The following is a 23,053-nucleotide window of genomic DNA, read 5'->3' on the forward strand; positions in this document are numbered from 1 at the left end:
TGATGAAAAATCTGAAAGAGAAATTAAGGAAATACTCCCATTTACCATTGCAACAAAAAGAATAAAATACCTAGGAATAAACCTACCTAGGGAGACAAAAAACCTGTATGCAGAAAACTAGAAGACACTGATGAAATAAATTAAAGATGATACAAACAGATGGAGAGATATACCATGTTCTTGGATTGGAAGGATGAATATTGTGAAAATGACTATACTACCCAAAGCAATCTACAGATTCAACGCAATCCCTATCAAATTACCAATGGCATTTTTTACAGAACTAAAACAAAAAATCTTAAAATTTGTATGGAGACACAAAAGACTCCCAGTAGCCAAAGCAGTCTTGAGGGAAAAAAACGGAGCTGGAGGAATCAGACTCCCTGACTTCAGACTACACTGCAAAGCTACATAATCAAGACAATATGGTACTGGCACAAAAACAGAAATATAGATCAATGGAACAGGATAGAAAGCCCAGAGATAAACCCATGCACCTATGGTCAACTAACCTATGACAAAGAAGGCAAGGATATACAATGGAGAAAAGACAGTCTCTTCAATAAGTGGTGTCAGGAAAACTGGACAGCTACATGTAAAAGAATGAAATTAGAACCCTCCCTAACACCATACACAAAAATAAACTCAAAATGGATTCAAGACCTAAATGTAAGACCGAACACTATAAAACTCTTAGAGGAAAACATAGGAAGAACACTCTTTGACATAAACGACAGCAAGATCTTTTTTGATCCACCTCCTAGAGTAATGGAAATAAAAACAAAAATAAACAAATGGGACCTAATGAAACCTAAAATCTTTTGCAAAGCAAAGGAAACTACGAAAGATGAAAAGACAACCCTCAGAATGAGAGAAAATATTTGCAAACGAATCAATGGACACATAATTCCAGCTATAATTATGTGGAGGGATAACTACAAGAAAACTACTGCATATGATACTACTATAGAAATTGTTTTGCTTTTCTCCCTCTGTCAACAGGAAAAGGGACAGAAAATCTCAGACTCCTTAAAGATAGCCTCCAAACAATGGACAAAGGATTAATCTCCAAAATATATAAACACCTCATGCACCTCAATATTAAAAAGACAAACAGCCCAATCCAAAAGTGGCCAGAAGACCTAAATAGACATTTCTCCAAAGAAGACATACAGATGGCCAAGAAGCACATGAAAAGCTGCTCAACATCACTAATCACCAGAGAAATGCAAGTCAAAACTACAATGAGGCATCACCTCACACCAGTCAGAATGGCCATCATCAAAAAATCTACAAACAACAAATGCTGGAGAGGGTGTGGAGAAAAGGAAACCCTCTTGCACTGCTGGTGGGAATGTAAATTGATACAGCCACTATGGAGAACGGTATGGAGGTTCCTTAAAAAACTAAAAATAGAATTACCATATGATCCAGCAATCCCACTCCTGGGCATATACCCTGAGAAAACCATAATTCAAGAAGAGTCATGTACCACAATGTTCATTGCAGCACTATTTACAATAGCCAGGACATGGAAGCAACCAAAGTGTCCATTGACAGATGAATGGATAAAGATGTGGCACATATATACAATGGAATATTACTCAGCCATAAAAAGAAACGAAATTGAGTGAGGTAGACGGACCCAGAGTCTGTCATACAGAGTGAAGTAAGTCAGAAAGAGAAAAACCAATACCGTATGCTAACACATATGTATGGAATCTAAAAATAAACAAATGATGAACCTAGGGGCAGGACAGGAATAAAGACACAGACGTAGAGAATGGACTTGAGGACACGGGGAGGGGGGAAGGGTAAGCTGGGACGAAGTGAGAGAGCATTGTATGATAATGGTATTATGGTTATATAGCAGAGTGTCAATTTTTTGAAAACAAGATGCACACTGAAGTCTGTAAGGGTGAAGTAACATGACATCTGGGATTTGTTTTCAAATGAAAGTTTGATAATTTTGAATTTGTGTATTGGGAGTATGTACTATTCTCTGCTTTTGATATGTCAGAAAATTTTAATGTAAAATAGTAAATAGAGGGCTTCCTTGGTGGCGCAGTGGTTGAGAGTCCGCCTGCCGATGCAGGGGACGCGGGTTCATGCCCCGGTCCGGGAGGATCCCACGTGCCGCGGAGCGGCTGGGCCCGTGAGCCATGGCCGCTGAGCCTGCGTGTCCGGAGCCTGTGCTCCAAAAACGCCCCAAAAAAAAAAAAAAAAAAAAAAAAAAGTAAACAGAAAATGCAAGATGAAAAAAATAAAGCTTTAATGAGGAAATGTGTATAAAATCCTTGTGCCTGGTTCATTGTTGAGAAGTATTAGCTTCTAATATTACCACTGTTTAGGAACTATTCCCCTAAAGTTTTGTTTCTGTTGCTGCGTCCCAAAACTCGGTGGCTTGAAACAACAATCATCTCTTATTTAGCTCATGAGCCTCCGGCTTGGGCAGCACTTGACAGGGAAGGCTCACGGCTGCTCCAGCATCTACCTGGGCGGATTTACTGAGGGCTGGAGGATTCACTGCCAAGCTGACTCACTCGCTCCGCTAGCAAGTTGGTGCTGGCTGCTGGCTGCTGGCTGGGAGTTCAGCCAGGGTTGGGGGCTGGAAGACTCAGTTGCCCCCAGTGTGGGCTTCTCCACGTGACCTGAGCTTCCTCACAGCATGGTGGCTGGGTTCCAAGGGTGACCATCTCCAAAGAGAAAGCTATGTGGAAGCTGTGTTGCCTTTTATGACCCAGCACTGGAATTCCCACAGCATCACTTCTGCTGTACACAATTAGTTGAGACAGTCCTGAAGGCTCATGCAGATTCAAGGGGGACGGACATTGACTTTCCTCTTGTTGGAAGGTGGTGGGTAGCAAGGTTGTGGAAGACATGTGGGACTGGGAATATCGTTGTGATTGCTTTTGGAAACGACAGTCTGGTGGGGCTAGATATTAGGTGATTTCCAGTCTCAACAACCCTGGTATATAACCATGCAGGAAGTTTATTTTCCACTCTTTAGGATTATTCCCTTAGGAGGACATCTCCTGGAATAGGCCATGTCAGTGACTAACAAGGCTTTAAACAATAAAGGCTTTTCATTATCTTATATAAGAAGAAAGCTGGAGGTAGGCAGTTCCAGGTTTAGGGATGTGCTCAAAGTTGCCATTAAAAGCCCAGGCTTCTTCTCTTTGTCCACTCTGCCTCCTCAGTGTGTTGGGTTTCTGTCATCAAACTTGTCACCTTATGGATGTGAGATGGCTGTTGTAGTTGCAGGCATCACCTCCTCAGATGTAGCATTCAAACAAGGGGCAGGCACTTTCTCTCTCTCTCTCTCTCTCTCTCTCTCTCTCTCTCTCTCTCTCTCCCCCACCCCCAATCTCTCCCCAACCCTAATATTTTTAATAAGGATGAAATTCTTTCCTCAAAGCCCCAAGCAGATATCTCCTTAGGTCTCTTTGGCCAAAACGGGTCACATGGTTTCCATTAGCTGCAAGGGAGGCTGGGAAAACAAGTATCTGGTCTTTCTAGCCTCCATCCTGAGAGGTGGGTTTTGTCAGCCAGGAACAAGAGGAAGTGGAGTGGCTTTAGGGAAGTCAACCAACAGGGGTGGGGGTGGCGGTTACTAGATCAAAAGGTATGAACTGTTAAAAAAATTTTTTTATTTGAAATTTAATAAAACAGAAAGCGCCCAAATTATTAAGGATATAGCTTGATGAATTTTCACAAGGTGAACACTAGTACCCAGATTATACACAGAGCATTGCCAGCCCCTCAGCAGCTCCCCCAGACCCCTTTCCACCCACCAACCCCAGTCACCGACAGCATAGGTTCCTTTTGTCCGTTTTGGGACTTTATATAATTGGAATCATGCAGTACAGCTACATTGTGTCTGGTTTCTCTCCTTCAACATTATGTCCGTGCGATTCATCCATACTGATGTGGGTAACTGTAAATTGTTAAGCATTGTTGTATACTATTCCATTGAGAGAATATTTATTCATTTGAGAGTTTCGAGGTTGGAGTTATTATGAATTGTGCTGCTTGGACATTGCCGTGCGTGTCCACGGATGCCCACGTGCACACGTTTCTGTCACGGAGTTACCTAGGAGAGGAATCGCTGGGTCACAGGGGTGCCTGCCTTCAGTTTTAGTGGATGCTGCCCAACAGTTTCCCAGCAGTGCAGTGTGTGAGCGTTCCAGTTTCTCCACATCCTCACCAACACTTGGTAGTGTCTGCCTTTACTTTTAGCCATTCCTGGGGAGTGTGTAGTGCTATCATATTGGGGTTTTCATTTGCGTTTCCGTGAAGACTATGGGTCAGTGCCTTTTCATTGCTTACTCTGGGTCATCTCTCGCGAAGTGCCCGGTCAAGTCTTTGCACAGCTGTGAACCATTGGAAGCCCTGGATGCACACTGAGTAATTGTTTTCCAAAGGATATGTGCACGTGTGGCTGCCCCTGCGCCACTGCCAGTGCTCCAGTATTTTGGGCAACCCATCTTTTGGGCACACACAACCCTGAACCAGGGTGCACAGCATGGCAGGCAGAGCAGGGCTGGGTTTTTAGCTCCCACTGCCCCCACCGCTGGGAGCCCTTCTCGCGACAACCCGCGGCCATGCCTGATGGCCCTGCCCGCCTCACATTGTACCAGTGGCCTTGCTTTGACCAGCTGGGCCATGCTCAGAGGAGATGAGAACGAAATGAGAGTTTGCTCAGGCTGGGTGCATTTATGCTGGAGAAAAAATGGCTCCGGGGCACTTGCTCAGTCGCTGCAAATAACCAAAGGGCTGTTCTGGGGCCCAGGAACCAGATTTGTTGTAGGAGGCCTAGAGGCCAGAACCAGGCAGGCGAATTTTAACTCAACACAGGTTAGGCTGTGAAAGTTCCATGAGGTCTGGGTTACTGCTGTGGCATAAAGCCAAGCACACAGTAGGCACCTAATATGTACCTTCTGGATGAAACGACTGCTTAATAGAGCTATCCTGCCATGGAATGGGCTGTCAAGGGGTGGGGGAAGGTAGTGAGCTCCCTGGCACTGTGAATGTGAAAGGTCAGGCAGGTGACCATTGTGGAGGGATGTCACAGAGGGAGCAATGCCTTTGGTGCCTGCTGCCCTGCATGGTATGAAAGATTCTCCCAACCCCTAGACTCTGTGAAGCTTTGAATTATCCATGCTGGGATTCAATAAAGGCAGGCTGATTGCAGTATTAGCTGAAGTAAAATCTAATTAGGAAGGCAAATTGATTTCCAAAAAAAGAAGTGGATGATGTGTCCCCAGGACTGTTAGAAATGGCTTTTTAATTGTCTGCTCCTTTGTATTATTCATGCGATTGTGTGCCTTTGTGAGCTCAGTCGTCTCTCACTTTCCTTCCCACTTCCCTCTCTCCCTCCCACCATGCTTAGCACCTTCTCTGTCCCAACCCCTTCAAGGCTGGGCTGGGCCATTCCTCAGGGACAGCTGGGGGGCCCTCGGGGAAGATGGAAACAGAAAAATGCTGGGGAGGGGCCCCTGGGGAGGGGCCCCAGGCCCCCCCAGGCCCCCAAGCCCACGGACCAACAGGGAACTACACAGAGCTGAGAGCCAACCTTTCTGCCCTCACCCCCAACCCAGGTAGCCCGGTCACAGGGGAAGGGCATCTTCCTCTTCCGGAGGCTGAAGGACATCATGGACTGGAAGAAGGTGAGCTTGCCCCTCCCCCTTCCTCCCCATCCCTCCTTTGCCCTTGCATGGATGAGGGGCCCCTCCTCCTTGCCCTCAAAGCTTGGAGGGCTGGCCAAGAAGCTGTGCCCACAGGCCTGCCTATGGGTGCAGGGTCTCTGGAGCCAAATTGCCTGGGTTCAAATCCTCACCTTGTCACTTAATAGCTGTGTGACCTTGGGCAAGTCATTTCACCTCTCTGTGCCCTTGTGAATCGGTAGGTTAATATGTCTAAGAGAACGGTGCATCCTTTTCCCGGGCCTCCTGCTCACTTGGTTGCGGAGAGTTTGGCTAACTCTTCCTCCAGGTCCTGGACTGAGCCTAAGGCAGGTCCCTCCCTCCCCCAACCCCGTCCTTGTCACAGCAGAAATCCTGGTCCCAATCCTGCCTCAGCAGCTGTGTGGTCCTGGGGAAACTGCTGAACCCCTTAGGGATGATAATGTGCAGGGTGGGTGTGAGGGGCAGGATGACAGAACTCCACAACGGGCACCTACCCTGTCAGCAGGCTCACAGCAGGTGCTCAATAAATGAATTTTTCCTCCCCACCGTGTGTCCTGATTCCTCCCATGAAACTGTCGGGGCACCGCCGCGAAGAAGCTCACCAGCTTGGAGGCTCAGCCGGCTCCAAGCGCTGTCAACCCCTCTGGCAGCCACACGAGTATAGGTGGGGGTAGCCCTGGGTCCCAGAAAGAGAAGACCTGGCTGCCTCGATATTGAAGCAGCTTGGGGGTGGGGGTGATGGTAGGTGTAGAAAATTCTGGCCCTTGGGCCCAGAAGCCCTGAGTTCCAGCGCTCACTGCCACTGGCTGTTGTGTGACCTTACCAGGCGTGTGACATTTGCCTTTGGGCCTCAGTTTTCTCACAAGGTTACTGTGAAGGGGACAGTGGGTGGGAAAGGGCTTTGCAGATGGTGAGGTGAAAAGGAGCATGCTATCCTCCTGAGCTGGGCTGGCCTGCAAAGAATCAGCAGGTAGAGAAGGGAGAGGAACGTCCCTGGAGGCCTGGGTGGTACTCCAGGCAGCACTGACCAATGGAACTTTCTACAGTGGTGGGAACGGTGCACACCTGTGCTCTCCAGTGCCCTGACCACTAGCGACATGTTGATATACTGAACACTGGAAATGAGGCTAGTGCGACTGAAGGACTGGATTTTTAATTTATTTCCTCTTTTACTGCGGTAAAATATACATAAAATTAACTCTGTGTACAGTTCAATGGCATTAAGTACATTCATAGTTTTGTGCAACAGTCACCACCATCCATTTCTAGAACTTTTTCATCTTCTCCAGCTGAAACTTGTAGCCATTAAACACTAATCCCCTCCTGCCCCCCTGCCCCCAGCCCCTGGCAACCACCCTTCTACTTTCTGTCTCTATGAATTCCACTACTCTAGGTACCTCATATAAGTGGAATCATACAATATTTGTCCCTTTATGTCTGGCTTATTTCACTTAGCATGAAGCCTTTAAGGTTCCTCCATATTGTAGCATGTAACATCATTTCCTTTTAATCAATTTAAATATAAATGTACATAGCCACATGTGGCCAGTAGCTGCCCTACTGGGAAGCACAGATCTAGAGGCTAAATACCCAGGCTCTGGGCCCACCTGTGTGGGTCCACTTCCCAGCTGTACCACCAGTTGGCTGTGTTACCATGGGCAAGTCACCCCCCTTCTCTGTGCTTCAGTTTCTCATCTGTAAAACGGGAATAACATTAGTACTTTCCCGACAGGGTTGATTTAAGGATCAGATCATATACCCCCAAGTAGAGTGCCTATCACAAAGCCTCGTATACAGGAAATGCTAAAAAAAAATGTTAATAGCAATTATTATTACAACTAGGACACAAGAAGTTCTGATGACCAGAAAGATGATATTCCCGTGGAGAACTATGTAGCTCAGCATTACATCGAAAATCCCTACCTGATAGGAGGTAAGATGGCTGTCTCTGCTCCTGCCCTTCCATGGAATGGTCGGTCAGTCAGTCAACAAGCCTTGATTAGCAGCCCAACGTGGGCTCAGCCTGACACCAGGCATGATGGGATGCAAAGACAGAATCCCACCCTGCATGCTCCCAACCTCCCAGCCGTTGCCCCTAAGGTTCCCCCTGCCTGGCATGCCCTTCCCTCTCCCTTCCTGGCTCACTAAAATCCTCTTCATTCTTCAAGAACCAGCTCCTTCATGCGTTTATCCAACAAATATTTACAAAGTGCCTAGTCAGTGCCAACCATTGTCCAGGGTGCTGGCTGCCCACCCTGCTCTCTTGGAGCTTACACTCCAATGAGCAGACAGCAATAAACCAGAAACAAAGAAGTAAGATAGTTCCACACAACGGTGAGTGTTAGGAAGTAAATCAAGTGCAGAGTGAGGGAGGGCCTCTCTGCGGAGGTGACGGGAGCTGAACCCGGAATGACAGCTAGGAGTCACCCGTGGGTAGATTTGGAGGCCCCGGGGAGCTGTAAGGGCCAAGGGCCTGAGGCGGAACCAGGCTATGGCGCATGAAACCTTCTCGGATTTCCCCAGGCCGTCTCCACCTCTGCTTTTCCCACACAGGGGCCGTGAAGTACAGACACGTCAGGCAGTATGTGAGGAGGGGCGTCTTGGGAGGGTCTGGTCTGAGAGGAAGGAGCCAGTGCTCCGAAGGGGACAACATCACTTACCTCCTCTCACTTCCTCAGGCAATGTCCTTCCGCCGGGTCAGTCCGTGGTGTCTTCTCCACCCCTCCCTTTCCCAGTGACCCCATCCTCTCTCGTGGCTTTAACCACCACCCAGATCCAGTGACTCCCAGCTTTCTGTCTGCAGCCGATACCTTGCCCCGCACCCCAGACCCTGCAGCCTGTATCATCCCCTCGCAGGCATCTCTCAGCAACTCGAATCCAACAGGACTAAAATCCAGCCCTTGTCCTCCCCCCACCATCTGGCTCACCCACCAGCCTCCCCCCGGGGACACAGCCCTCGCACCCCCAAGCCAGAAGGTGGAGACCATTCTGGGAGCATCCCTCTCTTCCCTCCCACATCCGGTTCTTCATCAAGCTCCCATGCAGCTTTTGAACCTGCTGGCCACCTCCATCCCAGTTCCGGACACTGTCCTCTCCCTCCCAGGCAACACGCCAGCCTCCGCACTGATGCCCACTGCTCTGGCCCCCTTCGCTCCACTCCAAACACAGTTGCCAGAGGGATCGGACACCCTTCAGTAGCTTCCCATGGTTGGTGGAACAAAATCCAAAAACTGCACATGACCTGGCCTCTGCTGACCTCACTGACATATCCTTCCACTCTGCCCTTGGACCAAGCTCTTTGTGCCTCTGGGCCTCTACCCAGGCAGCTCCTCCTGCGCGAAGGCCCCGCCCCCTCTGGGCTAGGCAGGCACCCGGTACCTCCTGTGGCTCACTGGGATTCACATCTGCCTGTCAACTGTTGTATCCCCCAAACCTAGCATGGTACACAATCAATATTCGTTACAGTGATTAATTCTTTCCTTGCCTGACAGGCCGCAAGTTTGACCTGCGTGTCTACGTGCTGGTGATGTCGGTGAGTGACCAGTACAGGTGCCTTCCTCCAGTGGCGGGGAAGGGACAGTTGGACTGGGGGACAGGGGCAGAAGCCATTCTGGGGGCACCCGTGTGAGCTGTCTGGTTTAATCTTCCTGGGAGAGCCCAGGGGGTGGGTAAACAGATCCAAGCTTTGCCGTCTCAGAGACCCCAGCAACTGGTTGTCACTCTGCCTTCCTTCTTTATTCATTCAGTCGTCCATGGTAACCACAGCTAGCATTTATTGAGCAGGTTTTATCTCATTCAGTCCTCCTAATAACCAGGGAGGTAGGATCTTTTATTGGCCTCATTTTACAGATAAGGAAACAGATCAGAGGGACTGAGTGACTTGCTTGAGGTCACACAGATGGTGAGTGGCAGGGCTGGGACTGGGATCCAGGCATCCTACTCTCTTAACAAAGGAGGTGCTATACTCCCTCCACCCATGCATTCGACGAACACTTAAACCTTCATGGTGCAACATTCTCTGCTGGGAACAGGATATAAATGTGTCCAAGACAGGCTCCGCCCCTGTCCTCCTGGAGTTTACAGTCTGGTGGGGAATATGGACACACCGTGAGCTGGTGGGTGTCACATGTGGTGGTGGAGCAGAGAAGACAGCCATTAATTTTGTTCCCTTCTGCATCTCCCTACCCTTACTTCTACCTCCAGGGAAGGAGGGGGATCGAATCAAAGGAGGCTGATGTTTGAGCACATTCATGAAGGATGATGTGGGAGAGAAGGCAGGGCATGCCAGGCGGAGGAAACAGCAGGTGCAAAAGCTAGGAGTGTGAAAGTGCTGGTATTGATTCCCCTTCCCTTTTCTCTCTCTCCATTTCCACCTCCCCCACAGTACATGCCGCTGCGAGCCTGGCTGTACCGGGACGGCTTCGCCCGATTCTCCAACACCCGCTTCACGCTGAACAGCATCGATGACCAGTGTATCCTGGCATCCCACCCCCCACCCCTAAGCGTTCTCCACATACCCTGCTCTGCCTGTCCTCTGGCTGGTCCTGAGATAACTCATTCATTCCACAGATGTTTGCTGAGTGCCAGGCTCTGGTCTGGGCAAGGAGATACAGCAGTGAACAAGATAGCCCTGGTCACTTCCCTTCCGGAGCTTACAATCTTGTGGAGATGGGGGATCCTCCAGTGATCTGAGGAGAGCAGTCTCACCCCAGGCTTCTCTGCTTGCCAATCATTTCACACTGATTCATGTTCATAGGATAGGAATGTTTGAGTCCCTTTGGAGAATGTTTTCATCCTTTTACATGCCTAGTCATCGGCTCACTCATTCACTTGAATACAATGTCCTTTTCACCCATCAAACTGACAGATATGAAAAATTTGATAACATGCTATATTGGCGAGGCTAGGGGAGTACATACATTGCTGGTGGAATGTGAACTGGTACAACCGCTTAGGAGGCAATCTGGCAAATTATCAAAAGACAAATGCACAGACCCTCTGACCGAGCAATTCCCTTCTGGAGTTTATCCTGCAGGTACACTAACAATATAGTAAAAGAGGGGGTTCAATGTTATTCACTGCACAGCCTTGTTGTGAGACTTTTTAAAAAAGGAAATAACTAAATGAATTACTCATTTATACAGTGGAGTACTATACAGCTGTTAAAAAGGAATGGGGGGCTTCCCTGGTAGCGCAGTGGTTATTTTATCTGTGCCTAGATATCTCTGGAAGGATGTAGAAGAAACAGGAAACAGAATTTGCCTTTGGGAGGAGAAATGGATAGGTGGGGACTGGGGTGGGAAGGAGATACTCCTTATATACATTTTTATACCTTTTGACTTTTGAACTATGTGAATGTATTATCTGGTTCAGATATAAACATCAAAGATTGTTTTTAAGATTTTCAGACATGAGCATCAGAGGAAAAGGGGTAGATGATCAGAAATACTTAGGAGATAAATCAGCACGACTAGATTACCTGCATATGGGAGAGGTGGAAATGACAAGTGATGTTGCCAAGCTTCTGGCTTGGGCAATCCAGCTGATGCTTTTAGTCAGTTCACATCACTGTGCCTTAATTTCATTATTCAATTAAGTGTCTGTCCAAGGTAATACATTCCCTGCATGATAGAAGGGCTCAGGCCTTCCTGAGAATTTTCTACAATTTGTTTCTTTCTATTTAGCCAACTTCAGCCTTTCCAGTATGTTTGTTTTATTTTGTGATTCTAACAAGCCTTTACCATATGCAACTCATCAAATTTATTTTACTTTCATTTTTTGCCACCTCATTTCTTATTAAAGTTAAATGATACATGTAAAGCACTTAGATAATGCCTAACCCAGAATGACTACTCAGTACACGTTAGTGGTCTCCCGACCCCCATTTAAAAGTGCTTGCTTATCTCCAGGCATCACGGGGCCTTATTAAACTGAGGCCTCTCCCGGGGCTAGTTTCTGTTTAATGAGCCTTTGCTGTTTTCACAGTGAGTGAATACACGTAATTTTCCATCCCTTCTTTTAATTGTTCTTAATTTTTAAATACTGAAATATTTAAATTCTACAAAAACTGCAGGAAAGGCTGTAACAGAAATCTATGCATCTACCATCCAGATTTAGCAGATATTAATATTTTGCCATATTTGCTTTAGAAACACAGCAACTTTTAAAATAATAAAGCAACTTGGGATCACAAAATAATAATATATAATATTATTAACCCGACTTTAAATAAATATATATAACATATATAGTTTACACACAATTATTCAGATACATATACGCATATACACACACCCAAAATCCAAAAATGTTCACCTCAACACTGTAGGAGTAAACAAGCAGAAACAGCTTAACCCACCCTAGAGGGATGGTGAAATGAATGATAAAGCATTTCCAGGATCCTGTGTAGCTGTTGAATACAATGAGGTGATTGAAATGTCATGGAAAAGTACCTACAGGAATTCCCTAGCGGTCCAGTGGTTAGGATTCTGCGCTTTCACTGCTGAGGGCCCGGGTTCCATCCCTGTTTGGGAACACTAAGATCCCACAAGCTGCAAAGCTCTGCCAAGAAAAACAAACAAAAAAAAACCCCCAACGTATCTATCACAGACCATGAGGTGGAAACATGTGTGGTGTAGAACTGGGATGTGCTTACAATCCCATTTTTGCTTTTAGGGAAGTACGTTTCTGTTTAGAAGAAAGTATGAAAGGATACTCATGAATCTATTAACTTTGAAAAATTCAGAGGATTAGAATCAGGTCAGGAAACGTTTACTTGCAACTTTACACATTTCTCTATATTATGAACTGTTCTTTATAACTGCTATGAATTACTTTAATAGTAAAGAGAATAAAACATCTAAAGGATATAGCCTTCATAATAAAAGTATAGCTCTTTAAAGACAAATCAGAAAATACAGAAATGTACAAAAAGGGGGGAGGGAGGAAAAGAAACCTTGTCTAGTCACACTTTCTAGAAATAACTACTTACCTTTTTGATGTCTTTCCTCCCAGGTTTTTTGTTGTTGTTTGGCCTTTTATATATGAGCGATCCCACTGTATAAGTATAACCTTTTTTTCACTGAACATTATTTAAGTATTTTCCTTATAGACATTTTTTATTAGTTACAAAGTATTCCACTGAATAGATTTACCGGTTTACTGATCCTACTTGCTGCAGGCATTTGGGAAATAGTCAATTTCTTCCTGTTATGACAAACAATGCTGCAAAGAAACATATTTTTTTCATAAATCTTGTACTATATTAAAATGTTTTCCTTTGTATGATGCCACAGGGGTATAAATACTGGGTCAAGGGCATCGGCCAGATTGTTTTCCAGAAGATTTCCTCATATTTTTACCCTCCCACTGACATTTCATCCCAGCTCCCCAGTACTGGGGACGATCAATTAAAAAACACATTTCCAGGGCTTCCCTGGGGCGCAGTGGTTAAGAATCTGCCTGCCAGTGCAGGTGACACGGGTTCAAGCCCTGGTCCTGAAAGATCCCACATGCTGCAGAGCAACTAAGCCCGTGCACTGCAATTACTTAAGCCCGCGTACCTAGAGCCTGTGCTCCACAACAAGAGAAGCCACCACAATAAGCCCGCGCACCGCAATGAAGAGTAGCCCCCATTCGCCACAACTAGAGAAAGCCCGTGCGCAGCAACGAAGACGTCACACAGCCAAAAATAAATAAAATAAATAAATTTATTAAAAAAAACACATTTCCAAAACAATTGGCATATATAGGTGAAGCATATATGGGAATTCATTGTCCTATTCTTTCAAGTATTCTGTGGGTTTTAAATTTTTTCCCAATAAAAAGGTTAAAAAAAAAATGTAACTGACTTGATGGGGAAGCAGATTTTTTGCCTTAGAGTTTGCATCTCTTCCAATTTGCATTTTTCCCCCATTTACATCCCTTTAAAATTGTGTATCTTTTATTACTAGAAACTTTGGGCACTTTCCCAGATGGTCTTTTACCAGTTATATTTTCTCTTTTATGTTTTCATATCCTTTATCTATTTATCTATTAGGGTCATACAATTTTACTGTTAACAATTTATGCGTGATTTTCACGTGACAAAACATTAGCCTGTCATATTTGTTACAATCTTTTCTCTAGTCATGTTTGCCTTTCATTTTTGCCTTGACATCTGATTAATTTCCTTTTCACATAGTTGACTATATCCACTGATTTCCTCTGTGATTTCTATTGTCATTTCTAAGATAAGAAAATCCTTTTCCCCCTGAAGATCTCACAGCTAATCAGTTCCACTTCTCTGTGAATTGGACCATTTGTTTGCTTACTTTTTGCCACTTAGCTTGTTGGTCCATTGGAACCTGGTTTCAGGTCCATCTGTGGAGAGGGGAGGCTCTGAGGTCAGCTGACCAGTCACCCACTCTCCTCTTTTAGCCTCTGCTTCTCCCTGGAAACTAGGGAAGTCCCTGATGTCTCCTCCCCGCAGGCCGGAGCAGTGTGCGGAGAAATGTGAGTGTTTCCTCCATCACAAGGGAGCGATTTCCCCTCTTAAAGCCAGTAACTCACTTTGCCTGAACATCCTCTTTTTCCATTTTTTAAATAACAATTGTATTGTGATATATTCACATACTACACAGTTCACTCAGTTAAATCATACAACTCAATGGTTCTTTTTTTAAAAAAAACAAATAAATTTATTTATTTATTTATGGTGTGTCGGGTCTTCGTTGCTGCACACGGGCTTTCTCTAGTTGTGGCGAGTGGGGTCGTTGTGGTGTGCAGACTTCTCCTTGTGGTGGCTTCTCTTGTTTCAGAGCATGGGCTCTAGGCGCATGGGCTTCAGTAGTTGTGGCACACGGGCTCAGTAGTGTGGTTCCTGGGCCCTAGAGCATAGGCTTAGTAGTTGTGGCACATGGGCTTGCCCTGCGGAATGTGGGATCCTCTGGACCAGGGCTCGAACCCGTGTCCCCTGCATTGGCAGGCGAATTCTTAACCACTGCGCCACCAGTAAAGTCCCAACTCATTGGGTTCTTATCATCTTCACACAACCATCACCACATTCAGTTTTAGAACATTTTCACCATCCCCCAAAAGAAAATCCATATTCATTAGTTGTCGTTTCCCATTTCCTTCCAACCCCACTTCCCAGCCCTATGCAACCACTTTTTACTCTATATGTTGCTTATTCTGGACATTTCATATAAATGGATTCATATAATATGTGGTCTTTCGTATCTTCTTTTATTAAGCATAATGTTTTCAAAGTTCACCCATGTCATAACTGGTATCAGTACTTCATTCCTTTTTATTGCTAAGCAATGTTCCATTGTATGGATATAGCACATTTTATTTATCCATTCATTTGTTGATGGACATTTGGGTTGTTTCTACTTTTGAGCTATTATTAATAATGCTGCTATGGACATTTATGTACAAGTTTTTGTGTGGACATATGTTTTTATTTCTCTTGGGTATATACTAGGAGTGGAGTTGCTGGTCACGTGGTAATTTTATGTTTAACCTTTTGAAGAACCACTAAACTATTTTCCAAAGCACTGCACCATTTTACATTCCCACCAGCATGGTAGGAGAGTTCCAGTTGCTCCACATCCTTGCCAACATTTGTTATTATCTGTCCTTTTTTATTATAGCCACACTAGTTGATGTGAAGTGGTTTTGATTTGCATTTCCTTGATCACTAATGATGTTAAGCATCTTTTTGTGTGCTTCCTGGCCATTTGTAAATCTTTGGAGAAATCTCTACTCAAAGTCTTTGCCCATTTTCTCATTAGGTTGTCTTTTTTATTGTTGAGCTGTAAGTTTCTAAATGTATTTTTAATACTGCTCCCTTATCAGATACACGATTTACAAATATTTTCTTCCATTCTGTGGGTTATCCTTTATATTTTTTAATATATACTGTTCCATTGTTTGTTTTCTCTTTTTTAAATGTTTATTTATTTATTTATTTATTTATTTTTGGGTCGGGTCTTAGTTGCAGGCACACAGAATCTTTTTGTTGCAGCGCGGGCTCTTCGTTGCAGTGCGCAGGCTTCTCTCCAGTTGTGGCGTGCAGGCTTAGTTGCCCAACCAGGGATCAAACCTGCATCACCTGCATTGGAAGGCAGATTCTTAACCACTGGACTGCCAGGGAAGTCCCTGGTTGTCCTTTTTTTTTTAGGACTATTTTTTAGAGCAGTTTTAGGTTCATAGCAAAATTGAGAGGAGGGTACAGAGATTTCCCATATACCCCTTCCCCCATGTGTGCATAGCCTCCCCCACTATCAACACCACTCACCAGAGTGGTACATTTGCTACAATTGATGAACATATGTTGACACATCATAATCACCCAAAGTCCATAGTTTACATTAAGGTTGTACATTCTATGGGTTTGGACAAACGTATAATGATATGTATCCATCATATTGTATCATACAGAGTGATTTCACTGCCCTAAAAATCCTCTGCGCACTGCCTTTTCATTTTCTTCATAAAGTCCTTTGAAACACAAAAGTTTCTAATTTTGATGAAGTCCAATTTATCTACTTTTTTATTGCCACCTGTGCTTTCTTTTAATCTCAATATAATTTTTTTTTACATCTTTATTGGAGTATAATTGCTTTACAATGCTGTGTTAGTTTCTGCTGTACAACAAAGTGAATCAGCTATATGTATACTTATATCCCCATATCCCCTCCCTCTTGAGCCTCCCTCCCACCCTCCCTACCCCACCCCTCTAGGTTGTCACAAAGCATTGAGCTGATCTCTCTGTGCTATGGAGCAGCTTCCCACTAGCCATCCATTTTGCATTTGGTAGTGTATATTTGTCAATGTTACCGGCTCACTTCATCCCAGCTTCCCCTTCTCCCCCAGTGTCCTCACGTCCATTCTCTACATCTGCATCTTTATTCCTGCACTGTCACTAGGTTCATCAGTACCGTTTTTTTTAGATTCCATATGTGCATTAGCATACGGTATTTGTTTTTCTCTTTCTGACTTACTTCACTCTATGACAGACTCTAGGTCCATCCACCTCATTACAAATAACTCAATTTCGTTCCTCTTTATGGCTGAGTACTATTCCCTTGTATATATGTGCCACATCTTCTTTAACCATTCATTCATCTGTTGATGGATACTTAGGTTGCTTCCATGTCCCAGCTATTGTATAAATAGTGCTGCAATGAATATTGTGGTACATGTATCTTTTTGACTTATGGTTTTTCTCAGACTGTTTTTGTTTTTGTTTTGTTTTTGCGGTGCATGGGCCTCTCACTGTTGTGGCCTCTCCCTTTGCAGAGCACAGGCTCCAGACGTGCAGGCTCAGCAGCCATGGCTCACGGGCCTAGCTGCTCCGTGGCGTGTGGGATCTTCCCGGACCAGGGCACGAACCCGTGTCCCCTGCATCGGCCGGCGGACTCTCAACCACTGCGCCACCAGGGAAGCCCTAGTTTTGTTTTTATTTCCATTACTCTAGGAGGTAGGTCAAAAAGGATCTTGCTGTGATTTATGTCATAGAGTGTTCTGCCTTATGAGTTTTGTAGTTCTGTACAAACTACAAAGAGTAGTGTTTTGTAGTGTCTGGCCTTACATTTAGGTAAGTTTAATCCATTTTCAGTTTATTTTTTTGTACGGTGTTAGGAAGTGTTCTAATTTCATTCTTTTACATGTAACTGTCCAGTTTTCCCAGCACCACTTACTGAAGAGGCAGTCTTTTCTCCATTGTATATTCTTGCCTCCTTCGTCAAAGATAAGGTGACCATAGGTGCATGGGTTTATCTCTGGGCTTTCTATCCTGTTCCATTGATCTATATTTCTGCTTTTGTGCCAGTACCATATTGTCTTGATTACTGTAGCTTTGTAGTATAGTCTGAAGTCAGGGAGCCTGATTCCTCCAGCTCCGTTTTTCTTTCTCAAGATTGTTCTTGCTATTCATGGTCTTTTGTGTTTCCATACAAATTGTAAAATTTCTTGTTCTAGTTCTGTAAAAAATGCCATTGGTAATTTGATAGGGATTGCTTTGGGTAGTATAGTCATTTTCACAATGTTGATTCTTCCAATCCAAGAACATGGTATATCTCTCTATCTGTTTGTATCATCTTTCATTCCTTTCATCAGTGTCTTATAGTTTTCTGCATTCAGGTCTTTTGCCTCCTTAGGTAGGTTTATTCTTAGGTATTTTATTCTTTTTGTTGCAATGGTAAATGGGAGTATTTCCTTAATTTCTCTTTCTGATTTTTCATTTTTAGTGTATAGGAACGCAAGAGATTTCTATGCATTCATTTTGTATCCTGCTACTGTATCAAATTCATTGATTAGCTCTAGTAGTTTTCTGGTGGCATCTTTAGGATTTTCTATGTATAGTATCATGTCATCTGCAAACAGTGACAGTTTTACTTCTTCTTTTCCAATTTGGATTCCTTTTATTTCTTTTTCTTCTCTGATTGCTGTGGCTAAAACTTCCAAAATGATGTTGAATAATAGTGGTGAGAGTCTTGTTCCTGATCTTAGAGGAAATACTTTCAGTTTTTCACCATTGAGAATGATGTTGGCTGTGGGTTTGTCATATATGGCTTTTATTATGTTGAAGTAGGTTCCTTCTATGCCCGCTTTCTGGAGAATTTTTAAATCATAGATCAGTGTTGAATTTTGTCAAAAGTTTTTTCTGCATGTATTTCACCTGTGTTTTTGTTGTCACAGCTAAGAAGCTCTGCCTAACCCAAGGTTGCAATGACTTATTCCTAAATGTTATTCTAAGAGCTTTATAGTTTTTGCTCTTATATTTAGGTCTGTGGTCCATTTGGAGTTAATTTTTGTCTATGGTATGAGAAAGGGGTCTAACTTTATTCTTTCACACATGGATATTCAGGCATCCCCACCCCATTTGTTGGAAATACTTTGCTTCCCACCACTTAGTTGTCTTGGCACCCTTTTCGAAAATCAATTGACCAAAAATGTAAGGGCTCCCTTCCTTTTAGTGGTTTGTTATGTGCTTATTCTTTTGAAATTAAGGCAGAAAATCTCTCAGACAAATATGAAAAAAAAAAAGTCTTTGAAAAGCCCTAAAGAAGACATTCTAGGAAAATGGTGCTACAGAGAATACCCACCTTCTCTGGAGAGGCTGAAGCCCTGTCCAATATGCCACAAATATGGAGAAACATACGTGTCAGGGGAATTAGACTTGGGTCAGTGACCTAGAGCCTCTACCTCCGCATCTGTGAAATGTCCCAATGTTACCAACCAGGGTTCTTGGCCTCCTCAATCAATAGAAATTGATCAGAGGCCAGAGAAGAAATTCAGCCAAGGCTTTATTGGGGCCCCTGCTGCAGCAGTGGGGGGCAAGAACAAGTAACAAGTTCCCTTACTCACCAAGGTGGGGGGAGCTGTTTCCTTATATGGGATGAGGGTAGGGGTGTGTCCAGGGGTCGGGCCAGAAGGGTGGCTTAGGTGGTTTGCCCAACGCTTTGGTGGTGGTGGTGTGTAGGGGGCATGTGCAATACCCTGCTTTTGCTCCCGACCCTCTGCTTTTGCTCCTGGCTCTTCAGAAGTGGCAGTTGGGCTTTTTGGTCTCTTTGTATCTTGTTGTCCATAACTTGCCCCAACTGCGCATGCATGCAGTTATTTTTAGTCCCTTATAGATTCTGTGTATCCAGGTGCAAGCACTGCAGCAAAAGGTCTCAGCCTGTCTCACCAACAAGTCCAAGTGAAAGTTATGTCTTGTCACTACACAAGGTTTTGGGGATCCATCCTACTTAGCTATGTGGAGGAGAATGTTGAGAAGGGGTATTCTGAGCGGGTGTCATCCTCTCTGAGCCTCGAAGCTCTCTTCTGTGAGATGGGAATGATTTGGGGAATACATGAGCTGAAGTGTGTGAACATGCTCTGTAAGCTTCAAAGTGTTGCCGATGTCACTGGTGGTGACGATGGTAATGATACCGAAAGGCAGACTCTCAGGGCTGGGACTTCAAAGGCGGCCAACTTGACCCCATCCCAATGCTGGGTCACTTCTCTGATATTCCTGCAAAGTGGCCACCCAGCCTGAACCCCTCTAGTGACAGAGAGCTCAGAATGTCCTGAGATGGCTGTTCTGTGCTTGGTCTTTCTACGTGTTAGAGAGTGTTCTCTCCTCTTGAGTGGAACAACCCTAATCTAATATCAGCCACGCCAGGCACTGTAAGAGGCGCTTCTACACAGCACCTTATCTGATTTTTCAGATAACCCTGTGAGGTCAATATACTACTACACGCCCCCATTTAATAGGTGGGGAAACAGGCTCAGAGAGGTTAAGTGACTTGCTCAGGGGCGCGAGCCCATCTGACTCCAAAGCCCCCGCACGTGACCTCTGGGCTTGTTTGGTAGCCTTCCCCCATCACTTCCCAAGCAAGGGTCTCAGTTTGGTCCCTGGGGGCTACTTGGCGTAAGGCTCAGCACCTTCTTGTCCGCACTGGCCCTTGACCACTAATCTCTACCAGATGTTCACCTCACCAATGTCGCCGTGCAAAAGACGTCTCCCGACTACCACCCAAAGGTGAGGAACCTGGGCTTCTGCCCTCCGGGTATGGCCTCTGGGACTGCGCTGGGGGGAGGAGGAGGGATGCCAAGGAGCCCAAGAGGGTTCAGATCACCCTTCCCGTTTGCAGGGCCCAGGGCAAGAGTACAAATGGAGGCCCACACATCATGTATCCAAATATTTAAGAGTTACAAATCAAATGAACACACCCTTTAAAAAAATGTGCTGTATCCTCCTACCTTGACAGATATACTCCTATCATCTATCTATCTATCTATCATCTATCATCTATGTATCTAATAACCTGCAAGGCCAGGTTCATATTTAGAACACTCAGACTTCTCAGAGTTAAAAGCCAGAACAGAAGAGCCCAGGAAGAGATGGTCCCCAGCTCCCCATCACCCCGAGGGGTTTCCTTCAAACACACACACACACACACACACACACACACACCCAAAACAGCAAGCTGTTGGTGACTCCCTGGGCCTTGGGGTGCACACATGGTCGGGGCAGTCTGTCTGCATAAGGGCAGACCCAGGGAGGAAGCTGGCGCAGGGCATTTGGTCAGGGACTTCTGGGGTGGTGGATAGCAGGCTGTGCTCTAGAAAGAGAGGCACAGGCTCTTGGGCGTGTAGAATCTTCGCCCCTCAAGGAGGGACACACTTGGGTTCTCCTAATCACAGGGCTCAGGGCTGGGCCCCTCTCGTCCAAGCCTAGGGGCTGTGCTGATGGTAAATGATGGTCTGGACGGGCCAGGTCCGGGTTGACCGAGGCTCCCTCTCCCAACCCGGCGGCGGGGTCCCAGGGCTGCAAGTGGATGCTGCAGCGCTTCCGGCAGTATCTGGCATCCAAGCATGGGCCCAAGGCAGTGGAGACGCTCTTCAGTGACATGGACAACATCTTCATCAGAAGCCTGCAGAGCGTGCAGAAGGCGATCATCAGCGACAAGCACTGCTTCGAGCTGTACGGCTATGACATCCTCATAGACCAGGACCTCAAGCCGTAAGTGGACGGGCTCGCGGCCCGGAGAGCCTGGAGGGATGTTTTACACACTCTGCACCCAGACTGCCCGGGTTTGAGCTCAGCTCTGCCACTTCCCAGTGGGGCACACTTTCTTTTTCTGTGCCTCAGCTTGCCTGTCTATAAAATGGTCACTGTGGGACTTCCCTGGCGGTCCAGCAGTTAAGACTCTGCGCTTCCACTGCAGGGGGCACGGGTTCGATCTCTGGTCGGGGAGCTAAGATCCTGCATGCCGCGCGGTGCGGCCAAAAAAGATTAAAAAATAAAATAAAACGGTCACTCTGCCTGTAAGATTGTTATGAGGAAGAAGTGAGGTACTGAGCCCCATGCCTGGCACTGAGGCCTTTCCTGAGCATCTGCTGAGTCAGCGATCCTCCCCTCCTATCAGGCAAGATGCTTCCCCTCTGTTAGCCCTGGTGCTTTGAGGATGCAAAGTGCCATGTAAGGAAGTACTGTTACCATGTCGATCCCTGCCAAGAATTTTGTGCCCTCCCAGTGCCCACGAGGAGGTTGAGCTGATGAGTAGAACAAACCTGAACTATCAGGGAACACAGTGATGGCCCTTACGTGATACAACAGGGCACAGAAGCCCAGTGGGGTTGTTGAGGCAGCTTGAGGTCATGCAGTAAGTCAAGGGCTGAGCCAGGCCCAGGGTCCACGTTCCTGGGCTGAGCTGCTCCCACAGCACTGAGGTTCCTGGACCCAACCCCCTCCCCAGGGTCACTGTTTAGCTGTTGAGGGGCTTTCTGAGCTAGGAGTAGGAGCCCTAGAGCAAGACCTAAGTCAGGCCCAAGTTCAAGAGAAACAGGGGCCGGGCACCAGCAGGTCTCTCTCCCTTGCCCCCGGGGATGCAAGATGTGCTATGGGCATTAAAGTGGACACTGAAAGGGGAAACAAGCTTGGCAGGAGGCAGGAGATAGTGGAAAGGGGGCCCTAGTCTCCCACTGACCTGCTGGGTGAGCCCTGCCCTCTATGTGCCCCAGATTCCTGTCTGTAAAATGACAGGGTTGCACAAAACAAGCGGTTGCAGGCTGGCGGCCCTTGGGCTGCTTCTGGCCTGCGCACACTTTGAGTTTGGCCTTCCCGACGTTTTTGCATTTGGTTGATTTTCATTGACAGTCTCCAATAACTGGAAGACGTTTACACAAAAACCTGGATTTTTTGGCTTTTCTGGAAGAGTCAGAGGATCTTGCAATTCTGGGTTCACATTTTCACAGGGCAATGCTCTCCTAGAGCCTCCATAGCCACCTCTTTAGACATGGAATGCTCTTTCTGGCTCACCACAGTCCCTACCCCTCCCTGCTACTCCCCACCCCCTGACGTGTCAGGCTGGTTACCATTTATGGGCAAAGTTTCACTAGGAAAGGAGTTTTTCTTGTACTCACAGCTCTTTTGAAAGAAGGAAAAGCGATAACAAGCGTGAGGGCAGCAAAATCATTCTTACTCCCACCAACTTGCATCATATAAGTCACCAGCTGGACCCTGTGGGAACTGCCCAAGTTTGTGACAGTTGTTTTCAAAAGTTTTGTGCTTCCCTGGTGGCGCAGTGGTTAAGAATCCGCCTACCAATGCAGGGGACACGGGTTTGAGCCCTGGTACGGGAAGATCCCACATGCCGCGGAGCAGCTAAGCCCGTGCGCCACAACTACTGGGCCTGCGCTCTAGAGCCCGCGAGCCACAACTCTGAGCCCGTGTGCCACAACTACTGAAGCTCACGCGCCTAGAGCCCGTGCTGCTCAACAAGAGAGGCCACCGCAATGAGAAGCCTGCGCACCGCAACGAAGAGTTGCTCCCGCTCGCTGCAACTAGAGAAAGCCTGCGCGCGGCAACGAAGACCCAAAGCAGCCAA

At 46.0% G+C, this 23,053-nt stretch overlaps 1 protein-coding gene across 1 annotated transcript in view; it reads left to right on the forward strand.

Moving 5' to 3' along the window:
• TTLL9 (tubulin tyrosine ligase like 9) overlaps positions 1-23,053 on the forward strand; it is a 40,632-nt gene that overhangs the window by 11,976 nt on the left and 5,603 nt on the right. Inside the window, exons 4-9 of the mRNA XM_024743223.1 lie at positions 5,601-5,669; positions 7,530-7,620; positions 9,179-9,219; positions 10,072-10,159; positions 20,147-20,202; positions 20,990-21,186. Of these exons, the coding sequence (XP_024598991.1) occupies positions 5,601-5,669; positions 7,530-7,620; positions 9,179-9,219; positions 10,072-10,159; positions 20,147-20,202; positions 20,990-21,186 (542 nt within the window). The remainder of the gene's footprint in view (positions 1-5,600; positions 5,670-7,529; positions 7,621-9,178; positions 9,220-10,071; positions 10,160-20,146; positions 20,203-20,989; positions 21,187-23,053) is intronic.

Source organism: Neophocaena asiaeorientalis, unplaced genomic scaffold (genome assembly GCF_003031525.2).
Source record: "Neophocaena asiaeorientalis asiaeorientalis breed wild unplaced genomic scaffold, Neophocaena_asiaeorientalis_V1.1 scaffold82, whole genome shotgun sequence".
Lineage (NCBI taxonomy): Eukaryota > Metazoa > Chordata > Mammalia > Artiodactyla > Phocoenidae > Neophocaena > Neophocaena asiaeorientalis.